Raw genomic sequence first — 11,162 nt, forward strand, 5'->3', positions numbered from 1 at the left:
GCTCCGCTGGCTGTGCAGCCACACAGGTGTCTTCCTCAGTCCCTGACCCGTGGGGGCCGGCCCGGGTGCGAGGGGAGGGGAGATGCTTCTGGGCTCTTTTGGGAAAACACCATGTACCACTCGCAGCATCTGCAAAACCGGTTTGGGTTGGGCTGGAGACTCATCCTAGCGAGGGTGCCGCCTGGTGGGGGGGCAGGGTAGCAGAGGACAGGTGGAACTCCGAGCACGGGCAGGTGTACCAAGAGCACGGGCCAGCGCGAGCACGAGAGAGTAAAAGAAACTGCTACCACTTACCTATTACACGCCCAGCACTGGGTTGGTGTTAAATGGGCCCTGTCTTCCTAATGACAGTAACGTCTCCAGAGCATGGTTTGTGCCATCGTATTCACGGGGGGGGGGGGGGGGGGGGGGGGGGGCGCCAGGACGCGGAGACGGCAGGTAACCTGTCCACGCTGGTAAACGATGAGGTCCATAACCAGAGGGATATGTGGTTCAGTCACCTCTTCACGCCTGATTGCCAAGCTCAGGACAAAGAAATGCCTAGAAGCAGCCAGCGCGCTCTTTGACGTGACCCCGGGCGGCGTTCCAGCCCCGTCCCGGCCCCACGTCTATCGCGAAAACCCCAGACAACAGGAACACTATTCCCGGGCCAGGAGCGCCGGGCCATGCCGGCGGGACCTGGTGGCTTCTCCGGGGCCGTGAACTCTTAGAAAAAGCCCCCGGGGCCTCCTCTTCACACGAGTGCCGCAGTGACCTCACGGCAGTGGCTGTCCGCTCGCCGTCCCGTTCACCCCGGGAAGCCGCTGGGCTCGGCGTGGTCGTGTCCTGCCTGCGGCCCCCGTGCGCCCCCTTGTGAATCCCGTGAAGCCCCGGGCGGAGGCAGGAGCTGAGCCGCCACGTGGACCAGTTCTCCTGGTTTCATAGAAACCCTGAAGACGCAGCCCCGGAAGGCGTGACTCAGTCCTGCAGCCATCCGCGGGGTCCCACCTGCGCCACGAGGCCACGGGGACCCGGAGGCACACCCCCGCCCCCACCGCCTCGCGCAGAGACGATCCCAGGTGAGGCACGTGGACCAGCGCAGGGAAGGAGGACGCGGCCCTCCGTCGGGACTGGGAGGGGGGACACGCGTGAGCACGGTGCCGGCCGGGGCCAGGGACACACAGAGAGCCTCCCGCCGGGCCGGACAAGCCAAGTGAGCGACAGGGGCAGGCTGGTGTCGGGGCTGGGGCGCGGCTGTGGGTGTCGGAAGGGCCCCCGGCTCGTTAGGAACGGCCACGAGGCCCGGCCCAGAACAGCCTCTGGAGACGGTGTTTCCAGCCACCCACGGGGACCCCAGCGTCACGGTTCCCAACCTCGTCAACGCGGCACGGAAACGAGCCTCCCCGAGGGCCTCTCCCGGCTGCCCCGGTCCTCTGCTTCGGGCAGTGACCTCGCCCGTCCCTCCATCCGCACGGACTCCCGAGCAGCGGGCTGGGGCTGGCGTTCGAGTCCCCGTGTCGTCCTAGAGAGACAGGAAGTCGACGCGCAGGGATGCGAGGGGTCTGAGTGGCAGGCACGGGACCAGACGCGTGCTTTCGGACTCCTAGTCCAGTGCTCAGTTTACCCCGAGGCCGGCAGGTGGGCAGTATGCCCGGGGGGGCCCCGTGAGACGTGCGGCGGGCAGCACGGCTCTCCACGTCGCTGGACGGCCCGGCCCAGGCAGCCCCGTCTCGCTAAGACCACCGCCTCCCGGGGACTCCTGAGCCGGTGCGCCCAGACCTGGCTGCACCTGCGGAGGCGACTCAGGAGGCGCTGACACAGGACAGTGCCGGGCAGTTCTTCACGAAGGAAGGGAATCGAAATAAAGTCAAGAGTCTGATGACGACTTCCCGAGCAGCTAGCGGGGTGATCCCGACGGCACGACCGTGGGATCTGTGGTCGCATCACCACCCAGGGAGAAGGGGGCTTTCTCAGCCCCGGACACGGAGCCTCCCGTTTTAAAGGCTGCTCGGGCTTCGGCACATTCGGGGGACGGGCGGGCCAGGCAGATGTGAGGACACGATGCGCGGGACTCTGGAAACTTGCTGCAGTCGCTTCCAGCTGCCACACAAGGGGACTCTGGTCAGACACGCAGGGATCTTCCGCGCCAGCAACGCGGGGGACCGCAGGGGAGGGGGTGCTGGAGAACTCCACACGACTGCGTGGTCCTGACCGGGGAGAGGCAAGGGACCTCGTGGGGCTGCTGAGGCCCCTCCCAGGTGGCAAGGCCGGGCTCCCCGGGTCCGACGGCCCACCGCGGTGGGCAAGGCCCGTGCGGGGACTCTGGCCGGCGCTGCTGGAGGGGACCTGCTCTCCCAGCCTTCCTGCTGACCCCGGCACGGCCCGACCCGGGCCTCTAGCACGGAGGGTAAGAGAAGTTAACTCAGGGGAAAGAGAGAAAACAACCCGTTCAAATGGAAGATACCACAAACGAAATATTGGACGTATTTTTCCTTAACGCTCATCTCATCTGTTAAAGCAGTATCTTCAGAGCTTTTTTTTCAGGAACATCTTTTTAAAGGGGAGACCCTGGTGCGGTGTCATCAGGAAAACAGAAGTCAGGTCTGCGGCAACAGGTCGGGCAGAGTCCCGGACGCTGAAGAGGCAGGAGAGCCTGGTTGCCGGTATCGACAGGGGTTCCCTCTGACCAACAGGGACAGGAAGTCTCAGACAGTGACTGGCACGGAAATTTGGACCGCGGAGTATCACCCTGGGTGCGCCGGCTGGAGGAGGTGTGCAGACAGCCGGCAGGCAGGGCACCGGGGCGGGCCCCCCAAGGGGGCCCCGAGTGGGAGGAGAAGGAGCGGGACAGGGGGGCCTCTCTGGCCGGCCTCTTGGGAGACGAGCGGTCCCCGAGCGGCTTCCACAGAGGGAAAAGCGGTACCCCAGCACCTGGAGCTCTGCGACGAGCGACGCAAGTTCTGGGCCAGCGGGCGAGCGCGTCAGCTGTAGAATTTCTTCACGGCTTTCTCCAGGTTGGCGTAGAAGCCAGCCATGCTGCGGGGGAAGAAGGAGTCCACCACACTCCGTGGGAGGTACCCGCTGAGGTCAGTCTGGAAGAATGTGACCAGGTGGGTCCGGTCGGGCTCCCTGGAGAAACCGGAGCAGGGTCACGTCACGTGTCCGTGGCAGGGCACTGGGGCCGCACAGCAGGGCCGGCGAGGAGGGCCCGCCCCCCACCCCGGAGAAACAGCCGGGACGTGGAGATTCGTCCTCGGGAACCCCACGCAGCTCTGCGCCTGCCCATCAGACTGGCTCCAACGTCATGTAGGTCAAGGGCCTGGAGGAGGAGACCCTTTAAAACCCTGCCCTCCTCCCAGATGTACAGAAAGGGAAGCGAGGCCCGGAGACAGACGGGCTGAGCAGACAAGCAATGTCGGCCAGCACGTGCTGCTCTGGGCTGTGGCTTTCCCGGTCTGCGCGGACCATCCAGTCTGGGGCCACGACTCCCTCCGTCTCAAAGCTTCACATCCTCCGCCCCCCGCCCGCTGAGCCCGGGTGGCACCCCCCTCCTTCTCCCGGGGCTCGCCTGAGCCCTAGCATCCCTCCGCATGAACTCTTTGCCTGGAAACACGAGCAGGTAGAGGAGACACCTCTGGGGTGGTAAACGCACACCAGGCCGGGCGGGAAGAGGCAGCCCCCAGAGGCCACGGACAAGAAAACAAGGCAGAAGTTCATGGTCTCGGTCAGGGCACCTGTGCACGCGGGGGACCAAAACCGCGTGCAGGTGTGTGTCGCGGCGCGTGTGACTAAGCGATTTTCAAACTCCCGGAAGGAGTTTTAGCAAAACCCTGTGGCAAGGCCCTTCGAGGACTGTGTGGTGAAGGCACGCTCCCCCCCGTCCTGCCGCCCGTCCCCGATGGAAGTGTTACTCTGGGTCACAATCTCGGGTGCAATTTCTTTCACTGTCAACTGACCTTCAGTTATTATTTACCCAGAAAGTTCTAGTAAAAACCTGCCCCGAGCTATGAGAAAATGGGACAGAACTGCCCCTGAGTGCAGGGTCAGGGCTGGCTCACGTGTGCTCTCAGAATCGCCCGTCAGCCCCTAGCACTGCCAGCCTCTTCCGCGTTGAGGGGACCCAAGCCCTGTGTGGGACACGGGGTGGGGACGGCCAGCCGCTCAGCCACTCCGGGTCCTCCAACTCTTCACCGCCAGCCTCTGAAACCTCTCACCCGACATAGATAACTTGACCTCCTCCGGCCTCAGTTTCCTCATCTGCTAAATGGGACCATGACGTTTGCCCAGCCTGTCTTATGGGGTGGGAGGGAGCAGTCCACATTGAACAGCAAGAACAAGGCCTCCCACGGTCCCTTCCCCTGGGCCTGGTGCTTTGGGACACTGCATCACTGACGAGTAATGTCAAAGCCTACAGAGCCATAAGGCGTTTTTATGACTGCAAATCGTAATTAACGCGCCCCATGAACGAAAGGTCCACAATTAAGCTACGCGTGGGTCTGGGCACGTAATTCCATGCAGGAGATCAATCTCACCCGGGCAGAGGTTCGCAGAAGCAACCACAAGGGTGGTTGAATCCTCTCACGTACCCCGGCCTCGGGGGGCACGACGGATGTTCCGCGTTGACGGCTGGAAGACAGCACAAAGCGGTCAGTGAGCTGCGACCTCAGACAGTCGGGGCACCGTGGCCCCTCCCGCCCGCAGACCCCACCACCTGGGGCCCGAGGAGTCAGCACGGGCGCCCCGTGACCTGCCCCTGAGCGTCCCCCCAACCCGTGTCCCTTACACCCACCCACCCGCACACACGCTCGTGGGCGTCCACACACGTGCACAGCCTCCCCAAGCCTGCCAGCTTCTTAGAGAAAAGAACACTGCACGGCCCGAGGCACGGCGGTAGGAGAGGCACCCCCTCAAGCCCGCCACGCGCCCCCCCCCCCCCCCGCCGGGATCCGGAGGAACAGCAGGGGCTGCGGGTTCCCCGGGTGAAATACGCCGTGGCAGGACTCTGTTCCCCGCTGGGAAGGAGGGGACGGCCCACAGCCCCTCGGGGACGCGGCCCCACGGGCCCAGCGACTCGTTGCACACGGAGGCTCCGTGCAGTCAAACCAGGCAGCACGTGTCGGGCGTGGACGATGAGCCTGGGCGGCCAGCGGGGCGCTGGCCACCTCTGAGAGTTAGACGTAAAATTACGGGGCGCCTGGGGGGATTAGCCGGTTAAGCGTCCGCTTTCGGCTCAGGTCGTGATCTCGCGGTTCATGGGTTCGAGCCCCGCGTCGGGCTCTGTGCTGACGGCTCAGAGCCTGGAGCTGCTTCGGATTCTGTGTCTCCCCCTCTCTCTGCCCCTCCCCTGCTTGCACTCTGTCTCTCTCTCTTGAATAAACATTTGTTAAAGGAAAACATACATATATATGAAATTACTAGCATGTGGGCCCTCCCCCTCGGCCCTCCGTGGCACACGATCCCACCCAAGCCGACGAGGAGAGGCCCGCGCACAAGGGACGCAGGACGTGATCCCGGGGCGGCCGGCCGGCACTCACCGTTGGAGCTGAGAGTCCCATCCTCGTACTTCTTGACCAACACCAAGTCCACGAAATCTCTGGGGGAAATGAGCTTCATGGCGGCCGAGGGGGTGGCGGTTCTGCTGACACACAGCGTCTGTCAAAGCCAAGGGGAGTTCAGCTGCCGGCCGGAGGTCTCCCTGCTCCCACCCCACACCCCGGGGTCTGGGAAACTGGGGAGGGGGCAGCGCTGACCGTGGACTGCAGGTTCTAGATCAGGGCCACTCTGAGCTTAAGTCTCAGGGTCCCCAGAGTTGCCACTGACTGTGCGTCCAGGGAGAGCCTGGCTGGGCAAAGCTCTCGGGCACCTCCCCCCACAACCGAGCTCTGAGAACTGGGTGTCATGAACCCATTTGACAGGTGAGGACGCGGGGGCTGGGAGAGGTGAAGCAGCTCACCGCTAAGCTCAGGCGGGGAGCTGTGAACCGCCTGAGAGGCAGGAGGGGTGCTGGTTTTGGGCTAACCCTGCACCCGCCTGACCCTGAGAGGCTGAGCCAGGCAGCTTTCTGCTTCCCCACGTCCCGGCCCTGGAGGACGTGCCCCGGGAACCCCACCCCGTCCCAGAGCACCCCACCAGTCCTCTCTCCCACCCTGTAAGCCAAGGTCACCCTAAACCCACCCGGGCTCTAGCCCACTTTCCCCTGGTGCGGCGGGGCCCCGCCCTCTCAGGCTCACAAAGGAGAACAGGTGGACGATGGGGCGGGCCGCCTGGGGGCGAGGGACAGCGCGACTGGCAGGTGTTTTCTCAGCCACCTCTGCCCCCAGGGTTTGAGTCTGCAGCCGGGCAGGCAATCCCTGGGGGGACCCGGGAATCCTTTTCCAGATGACCCGGCCTCCCCCGTGTGCCTCCTAAAACCACCTGCCCGAGAGCGGGCTCACCTCGACGCAGGCCCTCCCTCCCCACTGGAGACACGGGCACAGCACGCTCGACCCGTCTGGAATCCTGTCACGCGCGCCCGAGTCCCCAGGGAGCCAAAGGGACACGTCAGGATGCTGATTCCAACAGCAAAGGAGGGCACGCAGGAGTGAGAATGTCCTGCCCCCCCCTCTCGTGAGCAGATTCTTTTTTTTTTTTTAAAGCATATTCTTTCTAAAGGCCAAAGCTTCTGTTAGAAACAAGGCAGTCTGCCCTTGTCTGAGTCCTCATACTGTGCAGCAGGACCGGCAGAAGCGATTTGTCCTTAGTAACAAGACGGCTGGCTTCTACTCCCGATTCCTGCCGCAGGATGCCTCGTCCCTGAAGGAGGGTGTTTGGGGACGGAGATAAAGACGACACGGGTAAGAGACCCTGAAGGCGTCAGCGCGTGTCCGCGATGCCACAGGCTCGCGGCGTGGCCCTGTGTCTCATCCATCCGTCTGTCCATCCATCATCTACCTGTCAGCTCGGAGATTCGTCACAATCAGGCTCATCCACACCGCCCTGCAGGGGAGGGCTCCGTCCCCCCATTCTCACTGCTTCACGGAGAGGTCAGGAGGTGCCGTGGTCAGCCGCTTCGCCCGCGGAGCTCACCAGCAGCCCGTGTGTTCCCCTCTTTTGTAGCTATTGTCCACTAAAGGCTCTTTCTTCCTTGTTTTGTTTTGGTTTTTTTTTTTGAAGATTTTATTGTTAAGTAATCTCTACACCCAACGTGGGGCTTGAACCTGCAACCCCATGATCAAGACTGACACGTGCCATCGACTGAGCCAGAGGGGCGTCCCCTCTAACTTTCTAAGTGGAAAGTCTTATCTTTTCACGGACACGTGAATTAATTCAAGGAGAAAAGACCCCCTGTTCCTCTCATGAGAGATGTAAAATAGTTTACTTTTATAGTTTATTGTCCTCCATCAACATTGGTAATCTAATCATGTTATTTTACTAAATTATAATCCTATCCTCAGTCCATATTTAAAAAACTTTTAATGTACTTTTTAATTTTTTTTTTAACGTTCATTTATTTTTGAAGCAGGGGCGGGGCAGAGAGAGCGGGAGACACAGAATCCGAAGCAGGCCCCGGGCTCTGAGCTGTCCGCACAGAGCCTGACACGGGGCTCGAACTCACAGACTGTGAGATCATGACCTGAGCCGATGCTTAACCAACTGGGTCCCCCAGGCACCCCTGGGTAAATTTATTTTAAAATGAAGCTATTTAGGGGTGCCTGGGTGGCTCGGTCGGTTGAGCGGCCGACTTCGGCTCAGGTCACGACCTCGCGGTCCGCGGGTTCGAGCCCCGCGTCGGGCTCCGGGCTGACGGCTCGGAGCCCGGAGCCCGCTTCCGATTCCGTGTCTCCCTCTCTCTCTGACCCTCCCCTGCTCACGCTCTGTCTCTGTCTCTCTCAAAAATAAATAAACATTAAAAAAACATTAAAAAAAGATAAAATGAAGCTATTTAACTATCCCAAGATGGGGGGCCGGGGGTGGAAATATCACTTGGCATAAAGGCCACCGCAAAATATACAGGCAAAGGATTGTTGGGTTATGATTCTAAGGGGACTAGCAGATGTCAAACGGGGGTCAAAGGCACATTAGTCCCCGAGACCCCCCCTCTTCAGACTGTCAGAGAGTAAACTGAGATGGGCGATCTCACCATGTGGGATTCAATTTCAGCTCTGGCCTGACGTCTTTTGTATCCCAGGGGTGTGTGCCCCGCCCTTCAGGAAACGGGGACATACACTATGACAAGGGACTGCAATGTGACTTTTGGCCGAGGCAGAGAACACCTGGGTCCTACCGACTGACCAACACACAGCACTATGTCTTGAAGGTTTCACAGTGTCATGTGTGTAAACAGCCGAGAGGCGGTCACGTCCACAGATGGCAAAATCAAACCGGTTGGCAACATTTCCCCCCAAGGCAACTGGCTTATTAGTTTTGTCTACGACTTTGTTTTGTTTCCTTAACCTCCATAATCAGAATGAGGTGGGTTCTTCCTGCTTACAAGCTCCTGAGGCTTAATGTTCTGAAGACACAACCATCTAGAATGGTGTCCCTATGGTGGCTGATAGCTCCTTGTGCCTGTTTAAACTGACATCGAGAGTAACGACCAACAAATAAAATGAGCAACTCACTTCCTCAAACAATTCATTTCCTTCACTTTCTTGACACGTTTCAAGGGCTCTGTGGCCACACGGGGCTAGTGGCTACTGTAGTAGCGTGGTTACAGCACAATTCCATTACGGTGGAAAGTTCTACTGGGCGGGGCTAGCTTAGAGGACACACGTCTTACCAATGGAGAAACTGTAATCCAGAGCCGCCACCTGGCATAGCCCCGCAGCTGGCAGGGAACCCCGACGCTGGGGCCAGGACTCTGGATTCGTGATCACGGCCCCATCAGAGGGCGATATGTCAAACCAGAGCTGGGAGGTCAAGGTCAAATCCAGGCACTGGCCCGGCAGCTGCAGGGCCCACATTCACACCCACTTTTTCATCAGCTGCTGCGTTCTCTGCACTCTGCTCAGGGCTCCTCCGCCTCGCGCCAGTCACGCCGTCTCCTACCTGGACCTGGCCAGCGGGCAGCCTGCGTTTGCGGGGTACCAGGGGTTTGCAGGGTCCCCCCCTTGCCAAGAGCTGCCGCTGACCAGCTCCAGAGGGAGGTGACTGCCAGGGTAAGAGCGCTCGCAAAGACTTACATCCGTGATGCTTTCGACAATTTCAAAGCTGCTCACATTCTCATCCCACTGGTCTCTCAGGGTCCCAGCAAGTGGCTTAACGCAGCCCCACACCTTCTCTGGCGTCCCATTCACGATGCCTTCTCCCCGGTACCTGGAGCACAAGGAGGAAGGTGATGCCAGGCATCAACCAAACCCTTTTTATCCCGGGATCGTACACAAGGACTCGGTGCCACATCTGTCACCGCTCTCTGAGACAGCCTCGCAGATTGGGGGCTGAGGTTTACCAGCCCGCCTCCCCTCAGGCCTGCAGGAATGGACAGTGACTTTCGCGAGAGAGAGTTTGCTGGAAATGGTCGAGATAAAAACAGGAAGGTTTTCTGGACGACAACTGGCCAGCTGATTCCAGGGTGCTAGGGGAGACTGGAATTATTTTAGGAAGCAAACCCACAGAGACATCCAGAACGGCGTGGCACTTCTGATGAACTTGGACAAGGCACTTACAGGTTCCCTGGAAACTCCATAGATGGCCTCCAGGAAACCGACACTCCATTCTGTCAAAAGGCACAGAATCGCAGAATTTAGAGCTAGAAGGGCTCTGGGAGATCACCTGGCCCCTTCCCCTGGTCTGGAAGTCTGGAGCCTCGAGAGGTGGGATTCTCCAAGGTGCGTGACCCCACTCGTGTGCCAGGGCGGGGGTCCTGGACAAAGCTGAACGAGATGGAGCAGGGGCTCTTAACTGGATTCCAAGAGCTCTGGGCGGTTTTCCAACCTCTCCAAATCACCTCGCATTTTGTTTCCTCCAGCAATGTCAGTCTGCTCGTTAAAAATCATGAGCTGCGCAGGCAAAAACTATTCCCATGCCGCCCTCCCGGGAACACAGAGAGAGGTGCAGGCTTTGGAACCTGGTGTTTTGGCTCGACTCCAAACCACCGTGTGCTAGCCAGGTGGCCTTGGACAAGTCACACAAGGAAAGGGACAGACACTTATCTCCCGGGGTCATAGTGCGCACAACAGGCCTAGGATTTTTTTTTTTTTTTTTTTTTAAGGAAACAACCCTCAAGGGACTCTCCTCCCAATCCAGCTCCAGGGTATGGGAATGCAGAAAGGAGCGGGAAGAGGAGGAGCCTGGGGTCTACGGAGACCCCGGCCCCAGGGAGCAAAGGCCCCACGACCCCTTCCTGCCCAGCTCCTCACTCACGGCTTCCCGGCAAATTTTCCATCCTGACTTGTCTCGCCGGTACTGGAGCATCTTCTCCGCCACCGTCTCGCCCATCTGCGCGGCCAGCGCCGGGTCCATAGCGCCAAGGGCCGCGCGTGGCTGCGGGGTCGCGTCCCGGCTGAGCGGCGGCGGGCGTCGGGTCCGGGAGGCCGCAGCTCGCGGGCCCGGGCGGAACCTGGGCCCCGGCCCCGCCCCGCGCTCGGGATTGGCCCAGGCCGGCAGACGGACCCCGCCCCGCTCTCGGGATTGGCCCAGACCGGCAGACGGGCCCCGCCCCGCGCTCGGGATTGGCCCAGGCCGGCAGACCGGCGGCCGGAGACTGGCAGGGCCCGCGAGCGCCAGGCCCGGCTGGGCGGGTCCGGGGAGCGCGGCGCAGACCTGCCGGGTCCGCCTCCCGCCCGCCAGGTCCCGGGAGCCGCCTTGCACCCCGAGCTCGGGGCGGCCCCGCGGAGGCCCAGGCGGGCCGGGAGCGCGCACCGGTGCTCGGAGCGCCCGCAGGCCTGCAGCCGGGCCGGGCGGTCGACCGTGCAGTTCGCGTCGGAGATGAGCTTCTGGGGCGGCTGCTGCGGGGGCGCAGGGGGGGTGCGCGGGGACGCGGGGTAGGGGCCGCAGCCGCGGAGGGGAGACGGTGGGGCCGGGGAGGAGAGGGCTCCGCAGCCGGTGCCCAGACGGGGGAGGCTGGAGGTCTGTGCCAGTGACGTGGGGGCTGCAGAACGGCGGCCGCCCCTGCGGCCTGAGCCCCTGGGGACCGTGGTGCCCTCAGTTCTGGGCACTTGGGGTCGGAGGGCTGAACGACCTAAGTGGAGGGGCCCAGGAGGCGT

The 11,162-nt window shown here is 61.5% G+C and overlaps 1 protein-coding gene across 2 annotated transcripts; it reads right to left on the reverse strand.

Moving 5' to 3' along the window:
* Positions 1-1,048: 1,048 nt before the first annotated feature.
* STARD5 (StAR related lipid transfer domain containing 5) lies at positions 1,049-10,478 on the reverse strand. Of its 2 annotated transcripts, XR_003969268.1 has the most exons (7): positions 10,321-10,478; positions 9,624-9,673; positions 9,141-9,273; positions 5,514-5,631; positions 4,512-4,605; positions 2,911-3,108; positions 1,049-2,079 (listed from the first exon to the last, which is right to left on the reverse strand). XR_003969268.1 is itself a non-coding variant. In XM_030317242.1 (6 exons), exons 1-6 carry the CDS (start codon positions 10,417-10,419, stop codon positions 2,961-2,963), a joined length of 642 nt encoding a protein of 213 aa, XP_030173102.1. In that variant the 5' UTR covers positions 10,420-10,478; the 3' UTR covers positions 2,434-2,960. The 2 variants fall into 2 exon arrangements, 1 of the variants encoding a protein (XP_030173102.1); XM_030317242.1 differs by lacking the exon at positions 1,049-2,079 and having other exon boundaries at positions 2,434-3,108.
* Positions 10,479-11,162: the final 684 nt, after the last annotated feature.

The sequence above is a fragment of the Lynx canadensis genome, chromosome B3 (assembly GCF_007474595.2).
Source record: "Lynx canadensis isolate LIC74 chromosome B3, mLynCan4.pri.v2, whole genome shotgun sequence".
NCBI lineage: Eukaryota > Metazoa > Chordata > Mammalia > Carnivora > Felidae > Lynx > Lynx canadensis.

Coding starts and splice junctions, on each gene's coding strand:
- STARD5 (XM_030317242.1), bottom strand. CDS start 10,419: ATGGACCCGGCGCTGGCCGCGCAGATGGGCGAGACGGTGGCGGAGAAG. Junction 9,274..9,623: donor ATGGAGTTTCCAGGGAACCT/GTAAGTGCCTTG, acceptor CTTGTGCTCCAG/GTACCGGGGAGAAGGCATCG. Junction 5,632..9,140: donor TTGTCGAAAGCATCACGGAT/GTAAGTCTTTGC, acceptor TGGCTTTGACAG/ACGCTGTGTGTCAGCAGAAC.